This window comes from Hyla sarda, chromosome 2, assembly GCF_029499605.1.
Source record: "Hyla sarda isolate aHylSar1 chromosome 2, aHylSar1.hap1, whole genome shotgun sequence".
Taxonomy (NCBI): domain Eukaryota; kingdom Metazoa; phylum Chordata; class Amphibia; order Anura; family Hylidae; genus Hyla; species Hyla sarda.
In genome coordinates, this window is record NC_079190.1 from 436,511,268 (window position 1) to 436,538,008 (window position 26,741).

A 26,741-nucleotide genomic window follows, 5' to 3' on the forward strand; every position below is an offset into this window, starting at 1 on the left:
ACAACAAGAAAAAAATGGAAATCTTCCATAAGAGACTGGTGGGGGTTTAGGGAAGTTTTATCACAGAAGTGGCAGGGAATGGGTAAGATTGTTCCTTTGCAAGCTCCATCCAGTTCAGTTCGAGTTAACAAAAAGGGGGACCGGCTGGGACTTCAGTGCGTAATACAGCTGCAAAAATGCGCAGGTAATAAATATGCTTATGTGAAACGGGCCCAAGTTGGTATTTGGGTTGAAATAAATTGAAGAATATTCATTTTTTTTAGTGAGGGTCCAGCTGGTGAGACCCCCGCCAATCAATAAAACTAAGGGTAAAAGCGCTGAGCTGAGTGTTGTCCTTTGTTCCTTTTTGTTTTAGCGACTGTGGGGGTCTCAGCACCCGGATCTTCACAGATCATAGCCTAAGACACGGTGCTAGGCTTTAAAAAGTATACGTACCCTGCACACAGTTAAATTGTTGGCACTATCCTGCGGCTAAACCTACTCTGCTGCAGATATTTTAATATAAATGTAATCTTTACGACACGTGTTGCTGGAGTGTGCTCACTGTGACACCCGTGTATACTCCGCGCTGACTCCATGTTTGTCTTTTACACTACATTTACTGCATGACAGTAATGACACAGGTAACTGTTTTAATGGTTACACTGAGCTGCAACTATAGTATTTATACAAGGTTATTCTATCCCATCTGTTTAATTGAGTGGAGGAGAGGAAGCTCGGGAGACAATAAGGTTCTATAAGACAGCTAATGTGTCTGCAGATAAGAGACCTAACAAGTGATGTATACCTGTCACCTACATACAGGTAGCGAGCTACTGGGCCGAGAAATGTGCAGAAGGAGGAAACCTAGCAACCACCTGACATGCCCCGTCGTCCGTATTCCTGTTTATAGTGATCAGGAGGCACAAATGTTCTTCAGCTTAGAGAATATTAGATGAGCCAACAAGGAATAAATCACCAAGGAGTTTTATATATATTAGATAAAGTAACGCTCATATGTAGACTGTAATGCTTTACGTATTAGAAGAAACGTGTTCTTTGTTACCTTGCTGTTTCATACATTTAGGTGGCATACTAGAAACCAAAGAGCTCTATCTTCTATAGTGTCCACATACAGAGCATCGCAGCAGCTACAGTTCCCACAATCCCCAAACATTATAGGAAATGTTATCTTTCCACTTTTATTACCAGCTAGTCTGAATCCAAGGATACTAGAAAGTCTGATGGATCCACTAGAGAGAAGGTGGGCCTATTCTCGGACAATATATTAATTTCCCTTGACTTTGATATAGACAGCCTACCCTTAGTAGAGACCACCAATATCAGTTCAGGGTTGGTGGTAGTTGGCTGACTCCTGGCACTCTTAGGCAACTTTCACACTACCGTTGTCACACGGTAGTGTGACGGCCGTCGGAGAATAGTGGGAGAAAAATAATGCTTGTGCTGTCTTTTTCTCCCGCTGAAAAAAAGCTGTGCCCGATGGACCCGATTGACTATAATGGGGTCCATAAGAACCTGCTGTTGTCCTTTGTGCCCCGTCAAAATGAAAAAAAAAAAGAGAGAGTTTGACGGCCGTTCTTGACGGGGAGCAATGGCAGTGTGAATTTAGCCTTATAACTCAACTGACCGGCAAGTTTTACACGTCCTTTTATTTTTTAGCAGGCACAGCGCTGTACACTTTACAGTGGCTGTTCCGGGTACTGCAACTTTCTCACATTGAAGTACATAGACTGAGCTGCATTAGCACATCCAGCCATTACAAACAATTGTTCCTGTACAGAATTAATGGGATGGGGCATTGATCAGAGCGATACAGCTCTTTAATTCACCTAATGGGTGGTGCTGTCAGGAGTCAATATCCCACTGACCTGATATTGATGCCTTATCCTATGGACAGTCCCAGGTATCGATACTTTATTAATAGCCCTACTTCATTAATGCATAAACAGTATTTCTGATATGACCTGAGTGCAGAGATAACAGCCGAATATACAATACACAAAAACAATGTGTGCTAATAATAATACAGTAAATATATATTGTACAGTGTGACTTATTTTCTTCCTCTACCTTACACTGTATCTATTCTGTACTTTTACACAGCTATTTCTAAATAAATTAGAGGCTCCACCCTTCTCCCACCCTCTTTGAATGCAGAATTAGCCGATCATGTGACCTTGTATGTACCACAACGCTACACAATCGGATTGGTCAGAGCCATCTCTGGCTTTTACATACATCTGGTTATAGTCATGTCACTGTTGCAGCTGTGAACCTAACACGGCAAATTTTGGCTGCATGTTCTGACTGTCACCGAGTAGCTCTAGCCTGAAACTTGTTTGAATTGTTAGAATCTTCTGTATAGAAGAATAGGAAGTCAGAAACATGTCCTCTAGTACCCTAGTCCATCAGGCTGACACCGCTAGTAACACTGCATACACTCTTGTGGTGTCAAATGATTTAAGCTTTCGTAATAAGTTTAGAAAAAAAAAAACAATCAAGAAAAACATTCATCCTTCCCCTAGATTTTCTGTCCCTTGAGGGTAAGTTCACATTGAGGAATTGGAGAGGAATTTACTTGCGTAACTCCGCTTGCTTATTCCTCTCCAATTCAGTAAGCAGTAAAAAAAAAAAAAAAAATCCCGCTGCAGGAATTTGCACGGAAATCTAGGAGGAAACTTTTTTTTTTTTTTGCTGGACGACAACCAACAATCAGAATTTCCCTTTTTTTTTGCGCGGAATTACCGCATGATTTTCAGCCCGACGCTGTTACGTGCAAAAAAAAATTAATAAATAAAATAAAACATTTTTTTTTTTCAAAGGGAAATTCTAATTGGTGGTTGTCGTCCAGCAAAAACAAACAAAAAAAAAAAACGGCTTACTCCTATATTTCCCCGCAAATTATGTGCAGAAAAAAAAACAAACAAATGCCACAGCAGATTTTTTAAAGGAGAATTCCTTGCCAATTCCTCAGTGTGAACATACCGTGAGGGTTCAGGATAATTAAAAAAAAGCTGCAAAAAGCTATTTATATAAAAGCTTCTCTTCCCTTGTTTTCAGATCCAATAGGAACTGTTTATAGCTCAATTTCATGTAAGGAAACACATCAATATTCTACAGTGCAATCATGGTACAAAGCTACCCTTTACCCCTTGAAGAGACATGAAAAAAAGGCACTAGTAAGTCAGACAGCCAGACAAGGAGTGATCTCCCCCAGGTTCCTGTGTGTGGAGAGAAGCAGGTCCTGAAGGTACAGCTGGAGCAGACAGCAGCAGGATGACTGGCAGAGATGCTGAGATGAGCGGCAGGTCAGGACTATGGATACAGCCAGGTCCACGCTGGGCAAGGGCAGGGAAGGAGGGGCCAGTTGACCCCTGCAGCACGTCCACAGGAGTGAGCAGAAAGGGGGGGGGGGGGGGAGGAGAGACGCAGACCCCTGCAGCATGCGCTCCCACAGGATAGGGTAAGATATGCTCCCGGAGTGCGCGCTGAGATATTAGAGGCCGGGAACAGGACAGGAGGAACCCTCATAAGCCCAGGCGTGCGACGTTGCACTGAAAAGAGGGCAGAGCTATGACTAGGCCCCAGCCACGGGCTCACTTAGGGTCACTACCCGCGGCCCGGACCGTTACAAAAACGGAGTGCGCAAGTAAAGGGGTCGCAGCGCAGTGCGCATATACTAAGTGCCCCAGAATAACCACGGAGGCCACGGAGGGCTGAGCCACCGGCAGGCCCGAGCCGCGGAGCACAGTGCACTCTCTGCCCACAGCCCGGACCGTAGGCAGCCGGCTGCACAAGAAAACTAAAGGACACGCATGACACTGGAGCCGTGCTTCAGATTAAAGTCACACGTTAGGAAACAGGGCAGAGACTAGCTGGCGGGGGGTGCTATTGGCACCCTCAGGCAGAGGAGTTAACCCCTAATGGCCTAGAAAGGACTCTCCTGGATCCCCAGCAGGTCGAGGAAGGACCCCCATTCAGGGAAGAAGTGAGCCCAGAAGGGGGAGAAGAGGGAAAACGTACTCACCCACATAGAACATACTCACCCATGAAGACTTCGACCAGCTAAGGGCCACCTGCCTTAAGTTAGTCCTGGCTGGCAAACAGGGGGAAATAGGGGACCCGGACCCAGAGTACACCACCAGGCGCTGGTTGGTGGCAAGGAGGGGTTAACGGCCCACTCAGCAATGCACCGTGCCCCTAGCTCGCAGGTGGGGGATCAGGCAGTGCCATGCTCCTGTCGCCCCATGCTAGAAAAACAAAAAGGAGAGAAAATCTAAACCATAGACTGAGACTGGGAAAAAACTAAAGAAATAAGACCAGGTCTGGAGAACTAAGCTAAAACTGAGTTGCTCAGAGCCAAGAGACAGGTATATCCTCAGTAAAAATGACACCTTATCTTTATTCTGTAGGTCCATACGATTAAAATGATACCCTACTTATATAGGTTTGATTTTGTCGTACTTCTGGAAAAAATCATAACTACATGCAGGAAAATTTATACGTTTAAAATTGTCATCTTCTGACCCCTATAACTTTTTTATTTTTCTGCGTATGGGGCGGTATGAGGGCTCATTTTTTGCACCATGATCTGAAGTTTTTAGTGGTACCATTTTTGGATTTATACGACTTATTGCGCGTATGCCATTGACCGTGCAGTTTAATTAACAATATATTTTTATAATTCGGACATTTCCGCACGCGGCGATACCACATATTTATGTTTATTTTTATTTACACAGTTTTTTTTTATGGGAAAAGGGGGGTGATTGAAACTTTTATTAGGGAAGGGGTTAAATGATCTTTATTCACTTTTTTTTAAACTTTTTTTTTTTGCAACGTTATAGCTCCCATAGGGACCTATAACACTGCACACACTGATCTTTTACATTGATCAATGGTTTCTCATAGGAAACCATTGATCAATTATTCTGCCGCTTGACTGCTCATGCCTGGATCTCAGGCACTGAGCAGTCATTCGGCGATTGGACACCAGGAGGCAAGATAAGGGACCCTTCTGCTGTGTCACAGCGGCATCCCAAACAGCCCCCTGAGCTAACCAGCAACGATTTATTTTCACTTTAGACTCGGCGTTCAAAGTTGAACGCCGCATCTAAAGGGTTAATAGAGCGCGGCACCGCTATCAGTGCTGCGCACTAACAACGGCCAGGCCCGACCCGCTATGATGCGGTGCTATGCGGTGCCCAGGCGTTATAGGGGTTAATGGTACCCTACAAAATTTTATTAAAAAAGGTATGTCCATCACTTTTTTGGATCGCTTAAAGGGGTATTCCAGGCAAAAACTTTTTTATACATATCAACTGGCTCCGGAAAGTTAAACAGATTTGTAAATTACTTCTATTAAAAAATCTTAATCCTTCCAATAGTTATTAGCTTCTGAAGTTTTCTGTCTAACTGCTCAATGATGATGTCATGTCCCAGGAGCTGTGCTTGATGGGAGAATATCCCCATAGGAACTGCACAGGTCCCGGGACGTGACATCATCATTGAGCAGTTAGACAGAAAACAACAACTCAACTTCAGAAGCTAATAACTATTGGAAGGATTAAGATTTTTTAATAGAAGTAATTTAAAAATCTGTTTAACTTTCTGGAGCCAGTTGATATATAAAAAAAAGTTTTGGCCTGGAATACCCCTTTAAGTCCAAAAAAGAATAAAAACAGCCTGCAAAAACGCCAAAGTTGGTGTTTTTTCAAAGTTGACGTTTTTACTTTTTGAAGACAGAGGGCTTCAAAGTATAGCAGCAATCTAAGCCCCCTCAAAGTATTCAAAAGAAGAAAAATCTAAATATGCATTTTTCACACTAACATGTTCTTGTAGCCCCATTTCTTTTTTCATTTTTAAAAGTAGTAAAAAGGAGAAAAAAAAATTTGAGGTCCAATTTCTTTTGAATATGGAAATACCTCACAAGTTGACATAAAGTGCTCTGCGGGCTCACAACATGGCTCAAGAGGGAAATAGCAACTGTGGGATTTTGGAGAGCGAATTTTGCTGTCATGGTTTTTGGGGGCCATGTTGCATTTAGGAAGCCCCCATGGTGCCAGAACAGCAAAAGAAAAGATAAAAAAAAAAACACATGGCATGCTATTTGGGAAACTACACCCCTAAAGGAACATAACAAGGGATATAGTGAGCCTTAAAGAGTAGCTCCCACCATCCTTTTTTTTTTTTAAATCTGTCCCTGCCTATTGCCTATCTATCCCTAACCCCCTTCCTTGCCTTAAATTTTTTTTTTTACTATATTAAAAATGCCTTTGTTTCTGCCTGGTAGTGTGCTCACTTACCAGGCAGACTTCCCCAGCAGGCACAACGTCACTGATGCCTGCTGGGGGTCCGACTTCTGCCCTTAGTTCATCTATACAGGGTGCCTCCAGCTTTTTCACCACTACAACTCCCATCTTGCCCTGACATCTATTGGCTGTCAGGGCATGCCGGGAGTTGTAGTGGTGAAACAACTGGAGGCACCCTGTGTTGAAAACAATACCTTTGTTACGACCACAACCCGCTACCCCGAACCCCGCCGCCCAACCCGCTCTACTCAAACAAGTGAAAAGTTGGAGTGAAAAGTTTGTTGGAATTGAAGTCGGGGGCCATGTGCGCTTACAAAGCCCCCATTGTGCCAGAACAGCAGAAACTCCACACATGTGGCCCCATTTTTAGAAACTGCACCCCTCAAGGAACGTAACAAGGGTTATAGTGAGTACTTACACCTCACGTTTTTTGAACAGTGGGCCGTAAAATTTAAAAATTAGATTTTTAACACTGAATTGCTGTTATTAACCATTGCTGGTATCTCACAAGTAGTAAGAGAAAAAAAGCTCCGCAAAATTTGTAGCCCAAATTCTCCAGAATAAGGAAATACCCTGTATATGGCAGTAAAGTACTATGCGGGTGCAAAACAGGGATTAGAAGTGAACAGTGGGTTATAAATTTAAATTATTTTATTACACTAAAATGCTGGGGTTACCCAATTTTTAACATTTTCACAAGGGGTAATGGGAGAAACTGGGTTACAAATTTTGGAGGGCTTTTTCTCATGACTATGGAAACACATCCACATATGGAGTAACGTGCTGGGCGGGCGCAAAACAAGGCTCAAAAGTCAGAGGTCTGTTTGCATTTGAGGCCTATGGCATACCAGTAGCTGACAGGTACATACATTCAGAGGAAAATACAAAAATGAAACACCCACATGTGACACCATTACAGAAAGTACCCACCCTGAGGAATGGGTATAGGGGTAGAGAGGACATTTTGAACGCACGGGCGTTTCCTAAATTTATTTTCCAGGAATGGATGAAGGGTAGCTTTTGAAAATTGCAATTTTCAACCTATGCTCTGCTTCATCTTTCTGGGAACAACTAACATGTGACTCCGAATTGCCTGGAAATACGACTCATGACAGAGAACTCTTCGCATTTGAGGCGGTTGTTTGTTACGGACCTATCAGTTACATACATTCAGAGGAAAATACAAGAAAGGAACACCCACATGTGAGAATATTACAAACAGTACACCCCCTAGGGAAGGTTTATAGGGGTGAAGTGGAGATATTGAACAAACAGGGTGTTCCCTAAATTTATTTTCCAGGAATGGATGAAGTGTAGTATGGGGGGGGGGGGGATGAAAATTGCAATTTTATTACTTATTTGCCAATTATTTTCCCAGAATGATGACCCAGAGTATAGCCAAAAAGTAAAAAAGATGCCCGCCCCAAACCCTATGCTCTGAATCATCATTCTGGGAATGTGATGTGTGTGGCTGTCCCTAACCTGTTACCTCAAATGCGCACCTCACTCAGGTGGGGAGAGAGCGCTGCACATTTGAGGCAACTGCAAACCCCTAATGCTGCTGACTGTGTCCCATGACCCATTTTTTTAGGGGAAAAAAATGATACACTGCTCATAAAAATAAAGGGAACATCCTAGATTGAATGAATGAACTAATTGTTTGAAATACTTTCGTGCTGACAACAAAATCACACAAAAATTATCAATGGTAAGCAAATGTATCAAACCATGGAGGTATGGATATGGAGTCACACTCAAAATCAAAGTGGAAAACCACACTACAGGCTGATCCAACTTTGATGTAATGTCCTTAAAACTAGTCAAAATGAGGCTCAGTAGTGTGTGTGGCCTCCATGTGCCCGTATAACCTCCCTACAACGCCTGGGCATGCTCCTGATGAGGTGAATGAGGAGGGATGTCCTTCCAGACCTGGACTAAAGCATCCGCCAACTCCGGGACAGTCTGTGGTGCAATGTGGCATTGGTGGATGGAGCGAGACATGATGTCCCAGATGTGCTCAATCGGATTCAGGTCTGGGGAACGGGCGGGCCAGTCCTTAGCATCAATACCTTCCTCTTGCAGGAACTGCTGACACACCCCAGCCACATGAGGTCTAGCATTGTCGTGCATTAGGAGAAACCCAGGGCCAACCACACCAGCATATGGTCTAACAAGGTGTCTGAGGATCTCATCTCGGTACCTAATGGCAGTCAGGCTACCTCTGGCAAGCACATGGAGGGCTGTGCAGCCCCCCAAAGAAATGCCACCCCACACCATTACTGACCCACCGCCAAACCGGTCATGCTGGAGGATGTTGCAGGCAGCAGAATGTTCTCCACGGCATCTCCAGACTCTGTCACCTCTGTTACATGTGCTCAGTGAGAATCTGCTTTAATCTGTGAAGAGCACATTGCACAAGTGGCGAATTTGCCAATCTTGGTGTTCTCTGGCAAATGCCAAACGTCCAGCATGGTTTTGGGCTGTAATCAAAACCCCCACCTGTGGATGTCGGGCCCTCATACCACCCTCATGGAGTCTGTTTCTGACCGTTTGAGTGGACACATGCACATTTGTGGCCTGCTGGAGGTCATTTTGCAGGGCTCTGGCAGTGCTCCTCCTTGCACAATGGCAGAGGTAGCAGTCCTGCTGCTGGGTTGTTGCCCTCCTACAGCCTCCTTCATGTCTCCTGATGTACTGGCCTGTCTCCTGGTAGCGCCTCCATTCTCTGGACACTACGCTGACAGACACAGCAAACCTTCTTTCCACAGCTCGCATTGATGTGCCATCCTGGATGAGCTGCACTACCTGAGCCACTTGTGCGGGTTGTAGACTCTGTCTCATGCTACCACTAGAGTGAAAGCACCGCCAGCATTCAAAAGTGACCAAAACATCAGCCAGGAAGCATAGAAACTGAGAAGTGGTCTCTGGTCACCACCTGCAGAACCACTCCTTTATTGGGGGTGTCTTCCTAATTGCCTATAAATTCCACCTGTTGTCTGTTCCATTTTCAAAACCGCATGTGAAATTGATTGTCAATCAGTGTTGCTTCCTGAATGGACAGTGTGATTTCACAGAAGTGTGATTGACTACGTTGTATTGTTTAAGTGTTCCCTTTTTTTGGGCAGTGTTATCAGGGGTATTGGGAAAGAGGTTTTGGTTTATGTTTAAAATTTTGAAGACAATGTACTCTGGACTGGTACATAGGAGTCGAATTTTGAGGAATTTAAATTAGGGAAAAGGAATATAAATGTAGTGCTCCATGGAAGTGTGATACTCCCTGAAGCAATTTTTAATGTAGAGGCCCAGATGATCAGGGCAAGTGGTGGTGTCCTTCCGAATCCCCCTCTTTTAACACACACTGCATTTTTTTGGGGATCGTCCCTTCTTTCCAGTGTGGGGGACCTCACCTGGAAATTGTTGGCTGGGGACAATCCGAGCGACCACAGTTCCAGAGGTGCTCTGACCCACTCTTTGGCCGTCACCAAAGATTAGGGCTTTTAGAACTTCCTCTTGGAACTACAGGAATGTCCCTGTGTTGGACAGTACAAAAGGACAGTACGAAAGAGTTGTACATGGCAACCTGTACCATGTAGACCGCAACTTTTTTGTACCATGCCCATGTTTTGCACATGGCATTATATGGCTTGAGGACTTGATCAGAGAGATCAAGCCCCCCCCCCCCCCATATACTGATTGTAGCCCAGAATACAATTATGCTTGAGGAATGGTCCTGTGGTACCTCGCACAGGGATAGGGGGTGTGCTGCCGTTACCATGAATTGTGTTGAGCATAAGGAAATCCCTCTTATCCTTATACCTGACCAGCAACAGCTTTTCATGGGAAAAGGCACGGGACTCACCCCGGGGGATAGGAGTCTGCAGGGGATAGGAAGGAAGGCCTCTTTGATTCTTCCAGACTGTCCCAAAAGCGGGCGTGGATCTGGCGGCGAGGGATGTGAAGAGAGGGATACTAGTGTAAAAGTTATCCATGTAAAGGTGGCAACTTTTATCTAGCAATGGGTGCAAAAGACTCCAAATGATTTTCCCGCTAACACCCATAGTGGAGGTTCAATACGGGAATCTCGTCCCTCATACACAATAAACTTGCAAGTGTACCCTGAGGTACTCTCAAAAAGTTTATACATCTTCACGCCATACCGCGCTCACTTGGTTGGTATGTATTGCCGGAAGCTGAGTCTCCCCTTAAAGCTGATGAGAGACTCATCAATAGAGACCTCCCTTCCAGGGACATAGGACTCCCAATATTTGGAGGGAAATGCCGCATTACCAGCATAATGCAAACATTTCCGAATGGCCTTGAACCGGGGAACGTGTCATGGCCATTCTGTAGAGCAGGGTCTTTTAGAGGATGTCCCCACTCCAGTACTGCCTGCCCTTTGGTTTTTTAACTAGACCCATATGCAGCATGAGGCCCCAAAAGGTCCTCATTTTGGCTGCATTGACTGGGAACCAGCTGCTGGGCCTAGCTAAAAAAGGAGCCCTGGTTTGCAGCGACGAACTGTTGGGCGTACAGATTCGTCTGCTCAACCATCAGATTGCCAAAGTCGTCAGTGAAACAAAAACTAAAATAGTCAATTTCAGTGAACCCGTCGATGTCAATCTTGATTACTGAGTCGCCAACAAACACGGAATAATGGGCTCATGGTCCGCTGGCTCAGTCCAGACAAGTCCTCTGATATGGGGCAACAGTGAACTTGGCTGGGGGACTTGACTAGTATGAGCGCCAGGGGGACTCATACCAGCATGTGACACAGGGTCAGGAGCAGAGGAGGTTTGCGGCCTCGCATGGCAGTTACTCCGCCGCCTTGGTGGCTCATCATCAGAAGATGAGGAGAAGGACGCGGAAGAAATAAGGAAGGTGGGGTCTTCCTCGTATGGCAAGTATGGCATATGCCTCCTCCATTGAAAATGCCCTGCAGGCCATTTCCCTACAATAATGGGGGCGGGGGGGGGGGGGGGGGGGGTTGTATGTGTGGGGAAAATTGTATTGTGTTTTTTTACTTTGTGCCCAACCGTAACCCAACCTAACCCACCACCTAACAGAAAAAAATATAAAATAAAACTAAAAAAAAGCTTTCATAAAGAAAAAAAAAATGAACAAGAAAAAAAGACTTCTAGCTCAAAAAGACCCCCCAAAAAAAAAAACGCTGATCAGTGATAAATAAATGACAGCGGTGGGGCAGGCCACAATCAGATGTACGGTCTGTCCACACAGTAGAGGACTGCTACTGGTGGCCCGGACCGCCTATAGGTGCAAGAAAAAAAAAAAGCTGTTACCCTGAAAAAGCGCCTGCACCACAAAACAACGCTGATCAGTACTACGGGATTAATCAGTGGTGGGTGGGCTTTAGCTAACGGTCTATGCCCAAAAAAACGATGGGGGCAGACCGCAGTGACCCTGTAGGGCCCAGGTATCTTTTTTTATTTATTTATTTTTTACACAACTTAAATCTATCCCTGCCTAACCTAAAGCTTTCCCTAATCGTTACTGTGCCAGAGGAAACAGAAACAATGCCAAGGGGCACTTAGAACACTCTGAGGGGGGGGGGGGAGAAGCAGCACGGGGCTCCGTCCTGCTCAACACCAGACACAAAATGGTGCTGATCAGAAAGGAGCAACATGTTCCTGCTCTCCCACACCCTCCCCACATACTGTGATTGGTGCGGTCACTATGACCACCCAATCACAGCTCTCCTGGGGGTGGCAACACTGCCACCTCCCAGGACAGTACGGATGATAATTGGTGGTGTATATTACACCACTGATCATCCTCTTTTTCCATGTCATCAGGTCACATGTGACCCCAATAACCCAGAATCGCCACAGATCGCTGGTTTGTATTTACCGGCGATCTGCGGGACCTCTCTCGGCGCTGTGCCGGGATGGATACCTGCTGAATGATTTCAGCAGGCATCCCGGTCCGATCCCCGCCCAGCGAGCAGCTGGAAACGGAATTGCCGCAAATTTCTGGTCGGAATTGACCGGCGATTAGCGGCAATCGCTGATATGGGGCGTCCTCAGGACCCCCCTTGGGGATGTGACGGAATGCCTGCTGAATGATTTCAGCAGAAACCCCGGTCCGGTCTCTGCCCGGCGAGCGCCGGGGACCGAAATTCCCAAAGGTGTACCTGTATGCCCTGGGCCCTTAAGGATCAGGGATGCAGGGCGTACCTGTACGCCTTGCGTACCCAAGTGGTTAAAATGGAGCAATATATAGTGTGAAAAGAGCCTATCATGAGTTCAGGGGCCTTTACAGTCCCTTTGCCCTGACTGTGGCCTCTGAAGGTGGACAGGAAGCCAAAAAACAGTCAGCAACTAAACCTGTTTAGAATTATCCTCCTGTTTTCTGTATCCAGTCACAAACAAGAAGACGGGACAGAGGGACAGGAGAAATACATTACTGCAGAATTAGACTGTATCCTGTAACCATGAAGATGCATGCATTCATCTGCATAAAAGCTGTATTCATGAAAACCAAACACTGTGTGATGGTAGACTTCAGCAATGAATACAGTCATGGTCGTAAATGTTAGCACCCCTGAAATTTTTCAAGGAAATGAAGTATTTGTCACAGAAAAGGATTGCAGTAACATGTTTTGCTATACACGTTTATTCCCTTTGTGTGTATTGGAACTAAACCAAAAAAAGGGAGGAAAAAAAGTAAATTGGACTTAATGATACACCAAACTCCAAAAATGGTCTGGACACAATTATTGGCACCCTTTCAAAATTGTGGAAAAATAAGATAGTTTCGAGCATTTGTAGCTCCTTTAAACTCACCTTGGCAATTAACAGGTGTGGGCAATATAAAAACCACACCTGAAAGCAGATTAAAAGGAGAGAAGTTCACTTGCAAGTCTTTGCATTGTGTGTCTGTGTACGCCACACTAAGCATGGACAACAAAAAGAGAAGAGAACTGTCTGAGGACTTGTGGAAAAATATCAACAATCTCAAGGTTACAAGTCCACCTCCAGAGATCCAGATTTGCCTTTGTCGACAGTGCGCAATATCAATCAAGAAGTTTGCAACCCATGGCACTGTAGCTAATCTCCCTGGGCGTTGACGGAAGAGAAAAATTGATGAAAGGTGTCGACGCAGGATAGTCCGGATGGTGGATAAGCAGCCCCAAACAAGTTCCAAAGATATTCAAGCTGTCCTGCAGGCTCAGGGAGCAACAGTTTCAGCGCAAACTATCCGTCGACATTTAAATGAAACAAAACACTATGGTAGGAGACCCAGGAGGATCCCACTGCTGACACAGAGACATTAAAAAGCAAGACTACGTTTAGCCAAAATGAACTTAAGTAAGCCAAAATCCTTCTGGGAAAACGTCTCGTGGACAGATGAGACCAAGATCGAGCTTTTTGGTAAAGCACATCATTCTACTGTTTACCGAAAACAGAATGAGGCCTACAAAGAAAAGAACACAGTACCTACAGTGAAATATGGTGGAGGTTCAATGATGTTTTATGTTGTTTTGCTGCCTCTGGCACTAGGTGCCTTGAATGTGTGCAAGGCATCATGAAATCTGAGGACTGCCAACGGATTTTGGGACGCACTGTATAACCCAGTGTCCAAAAGCTGGGTTTGCGTCCAAAATCTTGGGTCTTTTAGCAGGACAATGACCCCAAACATATATAAAAAATTTAGCAAGGAGTCCAGATCTAAATCCCATTGAACACCTGTGAAGAGATCTTAAAATTGCTGTTGGGAAAAGGCGCCCTTCAAATAAGAGAGACCTGGAGCAGTTTGCAAAGGAAGAGTGGTCCAACATTCCGACTGAGAGGTGTAAGAAGCCTATTGATGGTTATAGGAAGCCACTGATTTCAGTTATTTTTTCCAAAGAGTGTGCAACCAAATATTAAGTTAAGGGTGCCTATAATTTTGTCCAGTCCATTTTTGGAGTTTGGTGTGACATTATGTCCAACTTAGAGATCCTTTTAGCAAAAATAACACTTTTCTGGCGCTTGCTGGGTCAGGAGTAAATGATGGCAGGTAACTCCAGGTATAGATGAACAGAATTCCTTTATTGTAGTGTATAACAGGTTGACAACGCGTTTCAAGGGGGTCTGCACCCCTCTTCCTCAGGGCAGGGACAACCTCCCTGACCTGAGGAAGAGGGATGCAGACCCCCTCGAAACGCGTTGTCAACCTATTATACACTACAATATAGGAATTCTGTTCATCTATACCTGGAGTTACCTGCCATCATTTACTCCTGACCCAGCAAGCGGCAGAAAAGTCTTATTTTTGCTATAAGGATCTCTACTTATCAAGAACACCCCAGGATGTTGGGTACGGACAGACACGGGCCGCTGCTGCTTCTCCTTCTACTCAAGGCTGACTACGCTGTTGTGCCCGGAGCACAACACATCCAGTTGAGCAGTTATATTATACACACCTATATACACTGCCGCCACGAGGTAAAGGCACAGGGTGCGCCGGTGCTTGTCCCAATTATCTTTCCATATATAGATTATGTCCAATTTGCAATTTCCTCCCTTTTTTGATTTAGTTCCAATACACACAAAGGGAATATACATATGTATAGCAAAATATGTGTTACTGCAATCCTTTTCTGTGAGAAATACTTCATTTTCTTGAACAATTTCAGGGGTGCCAACATTTACGGCCATGACTGTATAATTGGTTGCAAACTTACAAATAGTCTTTACTTATAAAAATAGGTTACATTGGCTCTAATAAATACATCTTTTATTTTTATATAGGTTGGGGCATCCCCATTAAAGTATCTGTTTTTTTTACAAAATGTGCGCCATGAACAGTACATTGAAAATACGACAGCAGATTATGTATCTGTTCGGAGGTAAGGCCTGTGTGTCATGTTACTTACTCATGCACAAATGAAGGGATTGACGCAGCTCATACTAGACCTGATGTGTTGGGTCTCTCAGGACAGAATGGATATGTCAGGCTGATTAAATAAGCACAGAGTTCTGCTATTCTGTCCACACCAGTACATGCAGCTATGTATGAACATAAGGATAAGTATATAACATACCAAACCTTTATTTACAGGCAATTTGTCAGATCTAAACCATGCCTGGAACTCAAGTGTAAAAGAGGCTGTGTAAGCTGCAGGAGACATGCCTCCTCCCTCCTCCACCCCTCTTTGCCTTGATTGATTAACCCTTTAAGGACCCAGCCAATTTTCACTATAGGACCCGGCCATTTTTTGAACATCTGACCACTGTCACTTTAAACATTAATAACTCTGGAATGCTTTTAGTTATCATTCTGATTCCGAGAGAGTTTTTCCGTGACATATTCTACTTTAACATAGTGGTAACATTTTGTGGTAAGTTGCATCATTTCTTGGTGAAAAATCCCAAAATTTGATGACAAATTTGAAAATGTTGCATTTTTCTAACTTTGAAGCTCTCTGCTTGTAAGGAAAATGGATATTTCAAATAAAAAAAATTTTTGATTCACATATACAATATGTCTACCGTATATACTCGAGTATAAGCCGAGTTTTTCAGCATGATTTTTCGTGCTGAAAACACCCCCCTCGGCTTATACTCGAGTGAACTCCCCCACCCGCAGTGGTCTTCAACCTGCGGACCTCCAGAGGTTTCAAAACTACAACTCCCAGCAAGCCCGGGCAGCCATCGGCTGTCCGGGCTTGCTGGGAGTTGTAGTTTTGAAACCTCACGGAGGTCCGCAGGTTGAAGACCACTGCGGCCTTCAACATCATCCAGCCCCCTCTCACCCCCTTTAGTTCTGAGTACTCACCTCCGCTCGGCGCTGGTCCGGTCCTGCAGGGCTGTCCGGAGAGGAGGTGGTCCGGTGGCATAGTGGTTCCGGGCTGCTATCTTCACCGGGGGCGCCTCTTCTAAGCGCTTCGGGCCCGGCCTCAGAATAGTCATGTTGCCGTGACAACGACGCAGAGGTGCGTTCATTGCCAACGTACTTCTGCGTCATTGTCAAGGCAACGCCTCTATTCCGGGCCGGAAGCGCGGAGAAGAGGCGCCCCCCGGTGAAGATAGCAGCCCGGAACCACCTCCTCACCGGACCACCTCCTCACCGGACAGCCCTGCAGGACCGGACCAGCGCCGAGCGGAGGTGAGTACTCAGAACTAAAGGGGGTGAGAGGGGGCTGGATGACGTTGAAGGCCGCAGTGGTCTTCAACCTGCGGACCTCCGGAGGTTTCAAAACTACAACTCCCAGCAAGCCCGGACAGCCGATGCCTGCCCGGGCTTGCTGGGAGTTGTAGTTTTGAAACCTCTGGAGGTCCGCAGGTTGAAGACCACTGAGGGCGAATGATGAGAAGAGGATGATGAAGGGGGGGGGTGTGGGGATGATGAAGGGGTGTGGGGATGATGAAGGGGGGGGTGTGGAATGATGAAGGGGGGGGTGTGGGATGATGAAGGGGATGATGAAGGGGGGATGTGCGGGATGATAAGGGGATGATGAAGGGGGGATGTGTGGGATGATAAGGGGATGATGAAGGGGGGATGTGCGGGATGATAAGGGGATGATGAAGGGGGGATGTGTGGGCTGATGACAAGGGGATGATGAAGGGTGATGTGTGGTATGATAAGGGGATGATGAAGGGGGGATGTGTGGGATGATGACAAGGGGATGATGAAGGATGTGCGGGATGATAAGGGGATGATGAAGGGGGGATGTGTGGGATGATGACAAGGGGATGATGAAGGGGGATGTGTGGGATGATAAGGGGATGATGAAGGGGGGATGTGTGGGATGATGACAAGGGGATGATGATGAGGATGTTAATGACGGGTCTGGATGATGACAGGGGGGGATGAGGTTTTTCCCACCCTAGGCTTATACTCGAGTCAATAACTTTTCCTGGGATTTTGGGTTGAAATTAGGGGTCTCGGCTTATACTCGAGTATATACGGTACTTTATGTTTGCATCATAAAATTGACAAGTTTTTACTTTTGGAAGACACCAGAGGGCTTCAAAGTTCAGCAGCAATTTTCCAATTTTTCACAAAGTTTTCAAACTCAAACAATTTTTCAGGGACCAGTTCAGGTTTGAAGTGGATTTGAAGGGTCTTCATATTAGAAATACCCCATAAAAGACCCCATTATAAAAACTGCACCCCCCAAAGTATTCAAAATGACATTCAGTAAGTGTATTAACCCTTTAGGTGTTTCACAGGAATAGCAGCAAAGTGAAGGAGAAAATTCACAATCTTCATTTTTTACATTCGCATGTTCTTGTAGACCCAATTTTTTTTTTTTTACAAGGGGTAAAAGGAGAAAATGTATACTTTCTTTATAATTTCTCTCGAGTAAGCACATACCTCATATGTCTATGTTAATTGTTCGGCGGGCGCAGTAGAGGGCTCAGAAGAAAAGGAGCGACAAGGGGATTTTGGAGAGTATGTTTTTCTGAAATGGTTTTTGGGGGGCATGTTGCCTTTAGGAAGCCCCACACATGGCATACCATTTTGGAAACTAGACCCCTTGAGGAACGTAACAAGGAATAAAGTGAGCCTTAATACCCCACAGGGGTTTCACGACTTTTGCATATGTAAAAAAAAAAACATTTTTGCAAGGGTTAATAGCAGAAAAGACCCCCCAAAATGTGTAACCCCATCTCTTCTGAGTATGAAAATACCCCATGTGTGGACGTCAAGTGCTCTGCTGGCGCACTACAATGCTCAGAAGAGAAGGAGCGCCATTGAGCTTTTGTGAAAAAAATTGTTTGGAATGGAAGTCAGGGACCATGTGCGTTTACAAAGCCCCCCGTGGTGCCAGAACAGTGGACCCCCCCACATGTGACCCTATTTTGGAAACTACACCCCTCACAGAATTTAATAAGGGGTGCAGTGAGTATTTACACCCCACTGGCGTTTGACAGATCTTTGGAACAGTGGGCTGTGCAAATGAAAAATAAAATTTTTCATTTTCACGGACCACTGTTCCAAAAATCTGTCAGACACCTGTGGGGCGTAAATGCTCACTGTACCCCTTATTACATTCCGTGAGGGGTGTAGTTTCCAAAATGGGGTCACATGTGGGTATTTATATTTTTGCATTTATGTCAGAACCGCTGTAAAATCAGCCACCCCTGTTCAAATCACCAATTTAGGCCTCAAATGTACATAGTGCGCTCTCACTCCTGAGCCTTGTTGTGCGCCCACAGAGCATTTTACGCCCACATCTGGGGTATTTCTGTACTCAGGAGAAATTGCATTACAAATTTTGGGGGTCTTTTTTTTTCCTTTTAACGCTTGTAAAAATAAAAAGTATAGGGCAACACCAGCATGTTAGTGTAAATTTTTTTTTTTTTTACACTAACAAGCTGGTGTAGCCCCAACTTTTCCTTTTCATAAGGGGTAAAAGGAGAAAAAGCCCCCCAAAATTTGTAGTGCAATTTCTCCCGAGTTCGGAGATACCCCATATGTGACCCTAAATTGTTTCCTTGAAATATGACAGGGCTCTGAAGTGAGAGAGCGCCATGCGCATTTGAGGACTAAATTAGGGATTGCACAGGGGTGGACATAGGGGTATTCTATGCCAGTGATTCCCAAACAGGGTGCCTCCAGCTGTTGCTAAATTCCCAGCATGCCTGGACAGTCAGTGGCTGTCCGGAAATGCTGGGAGTTGTTGTTTTGCAACAGCTGGAAGCTCCGTTTGGAAACACTGCCATACAATACGGTTTTAATTTTTATTGGGGGGGGGACAGTGTAAGGGGTGTATATGTAGTGTTTTACTCTTTATTATGTGTAAGTGTAGTGTTTTTAGGGTACATTCGCACTGACGTGTTACGGTGAGTTTCCCGCTAGGAGTTTGAGCTGCGGCGAAAAATTTGCCGCAGCCCAAACTTGAAGCAGGAAACTTACTGTAAGCCTGCCCGTGTGAATGTACCCTTTACGTTCACATGGGGGGGGGCAAACCTTCAGCTGTTTCAAAACTACAACTCCCAGCATGTACTGACAGACCGTGCATGCTGGGAGTTGTACTTTTGCAACAGCTGGAGGCACACTGGTTGGAAAACCTTCAGTTAGGTTCTGTTACCTAACTCAGTATTTTCTAACCAGTGTGCCTCCAGCTGTTGCAAAACTACAACTCCCAGCATGTACTGATCACCGACGGGCATGCTGGGAGAAGTAGTTATACAATAGCTGGAGGTGCGCAACTACAACTCCCAGCATGCCGAGACAGCTGATTGCTGTTTGGACATGCTGGGATTTGCAGTTTTGCAACATCTGGAGGGCTACAGTTTTAGAGAACACTGCAAAGTGATCTCCAAACTGTAGTCCTCCAGCTGTTGCAAAACTACAATTCCCAGCATGCCCTGACAGCAAACAGTTGTTTGGGCATGCTAGGAGTTGTAGTTTTGCAAGATCTGGAGGGCTACAGTTTAGGGAACACTATATAGTGGTCTCAAACTGTAGCCCTCCAGCTGTTGCAAAACTACATATTCCAGCATGCCCAAACAGCTGTCTGGGCATGCTGGGATTTGTAGTTTTGCAACATCTGGAGGGCTACAGTTAGAGACCACTGTATAATGGTCTCAAACTGTACCCTGCAGATGTTGCTAGGCAACTCACCAACTTCCGTTGGATCCAGCCGCATGTCATCGCCGCCCGCCGATCTCCGTCGCCTGCAGCCTCCGTCTCCCGCCCGGATCGGTAAGTGGATCTTCGGCGCCGATCCCCGTCGTTTCCCAGTTCTGCCCCGCCTATTGTGGGAGGGCAGGACGGGGAAAACGAAAGTAAACCCCCCCCCCCGCCCCCGATCTGCTATTGGTGGTCGCGTCTAGACCACCAATAGCAGGGATAGGAGGGGTGGCACCCGTGCCACCTCACTCCTATCGCTTCAGGGGGATCCTGGGTGTCTTAGACACCCGCGATCCCCCTTACATTCCGGGTCACTATAGACCCGTAATGACCCGGAATCGTGCAAATCGATTTGCCGCGATCGCCAACATGGGGGGGGTCAAATGACCCCACTGGGCATTTGCACGGGATGCCTGCAGAATGATTTCAGCTGACATCCCGGTCCGATCTCCGCCCGGCGCTGCCCATGACGTTACTGTACGTCATGGGTCCTGAACGGGTTAATGCAAATCAGTGGGCTTAAAATTGTGGACATCAGGATGTTGCAAAACTCCTGTCTAGTTATGCAAGATCTGGAGGTCCACACATTGAAAAACACTGGTGTTCCAACACTAAACCCTTTACATCAATCAGTCAAGGCTGGGGGGGGGGGGGGGGGGAGTGGGGGAGGGAGGAGGCATGCATCCTGCAGCTTACACAGCCTCTTTGACACTTGAGCTCTGAGCATAATCTAGAGCTGACAGATTTCCTTTAAACATTTACCTTAATTGCAGTAAGTGAGCACTGACTACAGACACCTCTGCCTTGTACACTTACTGGGTAGTTGATGTCTCCACAGTCAGTGAGTCTAAATGCCTGGTGTTCAGAAGATTCCCTTGGATAATCATTGAACAGCAAGAGAACTTGATCAGAACCCCTGCAAAGAAAATCATCCACCAGTATATTCCTAACATGTTGCCAGGCTGCCGCTGTCTGTAAAGAGAAAAATATGCATCACACGTCCATCACAATGGCTTCAAGATTTCACACTCTTCGTCCTGTCTGTGACAGCTAGCAGTGTTCTTATTTGGTCTAGAACTAACACATCATATCACTATAAACATTGCCTGACATTATATATAAAATACTGACAGTGAGATCAACATTAACAGGTACTGAACACCTCACAAGAATTACCTTCCATCCATCTTTCCATATTCCACAGGCGTGACCAGAAGAGAAGAGGAGGACACATAATACATCTGCATGGCTTGTGTAAGCCACCTGAAGCTTTGAAAGGTTTTCAGACGGAAGCTGGCAGACCTGCTTAGGGACTCCATTATGGAACCAGATCAATTGCTTATTGCTCGCTGCTATTGCAGAAGTCTCATATCTACCATTAACATTTTGTATCCTACAGACTTCAAGGCATTGCAGCACACATGTGTAAGCATGTGGAAGAAGACAAGATCCCGGCAAGGCCCTCCGACTGTCAATGCAGTACAAAATAAACTCCTTTCCTTGAAGAGTTCTATTAGGAAGGGAAGAACTAGTTAAATGACTGCCATCCAATCTCACGGCTGTTATACCCAAAATACAAGTTCCTTCTTCAGTAGTGCCAGCCCAAAGAAGAGCGGAAATATTGATTGGAGCCATTACAACTTCTGAAGTTAAAGATGAAACATAAAGCAGTGTTTCATGTTGTCTCCACAGAACGGTGGGGCCATCAGTTACGTATAGATCTTCTATGGTCTCCGAGTCCACTTTGAACATCAGAGAGGGTTCCACTACATTAGACGGGTGGAGCAGCAGTGATATCAGCCTGGACGATCCGCTAGACTTTCTCTTACAAGTCCTTAGCAAAATGCATGGAAGCCTAATACCGGTTCTGGAATCGGCCACACAACGAACGCAAACAAGTTCCAGGGTGGACTTACTAGATGGGATGTTGTACTCGCCAATGAAGATTTCATTGAACTGTCCGGTCTCAACATTAAATGTCTTCCTCGAGAACGCAAGGACATTTTTTTCTACAGGGTTACTCTTTTTTTCCAGTATTTCAAATGCAATGACTTGTCCATTGTAGGCGATGATATGTCCATTGTTACAACTGAACTCCATTCTATGGCTGTATCTATGAGAATTTTAAAAGGTTCATCTGAAAAACAAAGATATTGCGGGAGATTTAACAAAACAGGAATAGAGGGAAAAGTTGCTGAGTTGCCCATAGCAACCAATCAGATTGCTTCTTTCATTTTTGAAAAGGCCTATATAAAATCAAAGAAGAGATCTGATTGGTTGATATGGGCAACTTTTCCTCTTGACAGGTTTTGATAAATCTCCCCCATTATGTTTTAATGGGGCTGTCCACCTATTAAATATCATATTCCTTGTACAGATCATAAAAGTTATATTTTTCCCACACCTTCATAGAGTCATAACTCTTATTTTAGTTTTCCCATCTTCAAAGCTATATGAGGGCTTATTTTTTGCGGGACCAATTGTACTTTGAAATAACTTTCATGATCTGTAGTTTTTATTGGTATTCTTGTGCAGATGTGACTTTTTGATCACTTTTGATACAATTTATTCTAATATGTAATGTGTTGCTTTTTCCGTTTACGTATTTCACTGTAATTGATTATTGACATTATATTTGAATTATTTGGGTGATTCTGTGGATGGCAATAACCAACATGTTAATTTTTTAAAAATTTGTTTTACATTTTTTTATTTGCCAAATGGGAAAAGGAAGTGTTGGCTGTAATATACAACTATCACCTACAACTCAGAGTGGGGATGGCTCCTAAGTCTGCTCTACATACAGGGAATTCCCAGCCACAGTAAAAAGGTTTATTAAAGGGGTTCCCTCTGTTCACTTATCATCAATGAAGTGTAACCTGAGTGCTGAGAAATAAGCAGTGCTGACCACCCTGGTGACCGTATAAACCCTCATTAGCACATTGGGCATCAAAAGGGAGCCCATGGTAAGGTGCTGGTAGCAGATATTTATGGCACATCCTGTGGAAGTGATCTCACCGGGAGGCCAGTGTTGACTGACAAAAGACTACTATTTAAAGGGGTACTCCGGGGAACTAAACCCATAGCCCATAATTTCTCTCTCATCAACCTATTTAATTGTCTAAATATCATTGCTTAACTATATAGAGCAGTTTTCCCTCCTTGGTTGTCACTTATATGCATGAATGACATCATCTAGTCATCCACTCTGTCTCTGTCTAAATCCCTCTCTGAAAGCAGCCCCCAAGCTCCTGAGAGACACAGCACATGTGGTTTCTGCCCTGCACTGATAAGTCATGCTCTCTTTAGTACTGAGAACTGGGAGGTGTGTGCAGCCTCAGCCAATCAGACAATGAATCTCTCTCTGCCGCTCAGAGCAGGAGAGAGAGGGGGCTGGCAGAGCTGCATTGATTCCTGGGCGATGTAGGCAAGAGGCAAAATTTATGGCAAAGAATATCAATCAGCCAGAGAAGACAACAGGAGCCACAGGAGGCATTCATATCAGGCAGGATGGTTTACAGGGAACATATAGAGAAGTGTGGTGGCTTTGGAGCTTTTTTTACATAATAAACAAATATATATTTATTTCCCTGGAGTACCCCTTTAACTCTTTAGGTGCCAGTTCTAAGTGGTTAGAAAGCTGAAGGGGACTAGGTATTAGGGATCGATATAGATTTTTTAGAGCCGATACCGATAACCTGTGAACTCTCAGGCCAATAGCCAATAACTTATACCGAAATTCTGTGCATTTTAATCCCCCCCAAATATCCTTGGTAAAATGAGGGTGCGTGTGTGTGCGCGTATACCCTGATAAACTGTTTCTGGCCCCGCAGAAGCCGCTGCAGATCAATGATTTAAAGCGGGTGCTTTAAATCAATCAATGAACTGCAGCGGCTTTTGTGGGGCCAGAGATCGCCGCCACCCCCCGCTTCTCTCCCACTGCCTGTCCTGGGGTCCTGAGTCCAACCACCGACGCTGCCCGATTGCATCCCCCTGTCTATCCTCTGGCCTGGGACTGCCGCCGCCCCATTGCCTCCCCCATCCCTGGTTTTATAATTACCTGTTCCCGCGGTCTGTGCTACAGTTGCTGTGCGCAATGACGAGTGACGTCCTCAACGCGACGTCACCGTCAGTGGGCCCGGCGCAAAGTGACAGCTCAGGACGCCGCAGGAGCCAGAAGTAGCACGGACCCCAGGAACAGATAATTATAAAACCGGGGATGGGGGGAGGCAATGGGGCAGCGGTGGCGGTCTCTGGCCAGAGGATAGGCAGGGGGAGGCAATCGGACAGCGTCGGTGGTTGGACTCAGGACCCAGGAAAGGCAGGGGGAGAGAAGCGGGTGACAGCGGCGGTCTTGGCCCCGCAAAAGCTGCTGCAGTTCATTGATTTAAAGCGCCCGCATTATCGCCATTATCAGCAGGTTAGATGCCGATACCGATAACTTACAAAATCGTGAATATCGGCCAACAATATCGGCCAATCCGATAATTGGTCGATCCCTTCTAGGTATCCAGTGGGGAGCTGACAAATATGCCAGGTCTGGTGCCATCTTTATTTTTCTAATAAGTATACTGCAAGAAGCAGAATATACTGCAATATGGAAGAACTCATTGGATTATGTAATCGCATATTTTAGTCACCTAGTGAGCCTAAAAAGGCACTGTCTAAAACTAGAACGGTCAGCATTAATCCATAACAACCAAAACAGCTCTGCTTTCACTTTACCAGAGATCAATAACATATGAAAGCTAAGTTGTGATTGGTTGTTATGGACAAATCATTACATTTTTTGTCAGACTGATAAACCTGGGTCAAATGTAAAAAAAATATACTAAAAGCTCATAAAAAAGACTTTGAGGGTATGGTCCCATGTAACGCAAAATCTGCTAAGCATCAGGAAATACGGTGCATATTCTTCGATCAGCATACACACAATAAGGTTTGGAGGCTAAACACAGAGGGCTGCCGCCGGGTAGCCCTGTGTGTATGCTTAGCGGATAATACGCAGTGTATTTCCCGCTGCACAGCATGAAACATGCTGCATAAGCGTTACGTTACATGGCTGTCATCAGAAAAGTTAAGTTCTGAAAATGTAAAACGTCTTATAGGGTCCATTCACACTTGCGTATTTTCTGCTGCAAATCTGCTTCATTGAAGTCAATGGGCAGCAAAGTCTGCAGAAGTCAATCTGCAGCAGAAAATGCGCACGTGTGAATGGACCCTAAGGGTGAGTTCACACCCCATTTTTCTGCTGTATTTGCTGCTGTGTATTTTCCTACCCACTGAAGTCAATGTATAGCAAAATCAGCTGCGTATTTTGCTAGCCATTGACGGCAATGGGTAGGAAAATATGCAACAGCAAATACACAGCAAAATAAGGTAGGGTCACACGTAGCGTATACGCTGCATATTTCAGGCTGCAGTAAATTCGCCGGGCAGCAGGAAATATGCAGCGTATTTTGCTATGAACAGACACAAAGGGCTACCCCTCCGTGGCCCTGTGTGCGCAGTGAGGTGTGACAGCGCACTCATACGCTACAGGTGACCCTACTCTAAAGGGATCTTGTTCAGCTCTTTTTATTTGTGTGTGCGCCAAACAGAACTAGAACAGCTCGGAACACTACTGACACAACCAGGTCTGACGGATGCCATTGACTTGAATGGGGTTCGTCGGGTGTCTGGTATTTTATTGGAGTTGAGCGGAAGAGAAAAAACAGAGACGGAGCTCCCTTTAGGAGTGCATACATTCCCGATAGTGGAGCGCAGGCAAAAAATGACAGAGCTAGGACCGTTCGGAAATGTGCAGTCTCATAGACAGCAATGCATGTCCGCGCGGAGTCCCCCCTAACATTTGCCAAATTGTAGTTTTCATTTATTTAGTTTTTTGCCCACAGATAAAACTGTTTTGGTTTTGCAGTATATTTTATGGTAAAATGAAAGGTGTATAAAGTACAACTGGTCACACAAAAAACAAGCCCTTATACGTAGGGAACTACATGTCTGTAGGTGGAAAAATAAAAGTTATGGATTTTAAATGGAGAGGAGGAAAAAACAAAAGTGCAAAAATGATAATTTGCTGCGTCCTTAAAGGGGTACTCCACTGGAAAAAAAATTTTTTATCAACTGATGACAGAAAGTTAAACAGATTTGTAAATTATACAATGAAAAAGAGGTAGCGTGCACTCACCGCGGGTAAACAGCTGCAGGCCCGAGGTCCGGGATCACCACGACATAGACGGAGACGGTAAGGGGCGCTCAGAGGCTACGCCGGCTGTTTCGGACATAGGAACGTCCTTCTTCCGGCCTCTAATTTGTAAATGACTTCTATTAAAAAAAATCTTAATCCTCCTAGTATTTATAGGCTTCTGTATGCTCCACAGGAAGTTGTTTTCTTTTTGAATTTCCTTTCTGTCTGACCACAGTGCTCTCTGCTGACACCTCTGTCCATTTTAGGAACTGTCTAGAGCAGGATAGGTTTGCAGTGGGGATTTGCTTCTACTCTGGAAAGTTCCTAAAATGGACAGAGGCAGCAGGTGGTCAGAAAGAAAATAATTTCAAAAAGAAAATAATTTCCTGTGAAGAATACAGAAACTCATAATTACTGATAGGATTAAGATTTTTTTAATAGAAGTAATTTACAAATCTGTTTAACTTTCTGGCACCAGTTGATTAAAAAAAAAAAAAAAGTTTTCCAGCAGAGTACCCTTCCAAAATGGGCTGAGTCCCTAAGGGGTTAGGCCCCTTTCACACTATATAATTACTCCGTTTTCAAAGTTCCTTCAGAAAATCAGCAGTAAAACGGCAGTTACAAAATCCTATACGGCTGTTAGAAAATCCCATTATAGT

General features: G+C 45.0%; 1 protein-coding gene across 7 annotated transcripts in view; it reads right to left on the reverse strand.

The window, feature by feature from the left end:
* FANCB (FA complementation group B) overlaps positions 1-26,741 on the reverse strand; it is a 59,315-nt gene that overhangs the window by 28,576 nt on the left and 3,998 nt on the right. For 5 of the 7 annotated variants that reach the window (XM_056559172.1, XM_056559168.1, XM_056559174.1 and 2 more), the window contains exons 2-3: positions 21,072-22,032; positions 20,712-20,867 (exon numbers count right to left, since the gene is read on the reverse strand). In XM_056559172.1, coding sequence (XP_056415147.1) covers positions 20,712-20,867; positions 21,072-21,995 — 1,080 coding nt within the window. In that variant the 5' untranslated portion in view covers positions 21,996-22,032. Of the gene's footprint in view, positions 1-20,711; positions 20,868-21,071; positions 22,033-24,341; positions 24,444-26,082; positions 26,221-26,741 lie in introns of those variants that run through there. The other 2 variants (XM_056559169.1, XM_056559171.1) reach the window with 2 other exon arrangements.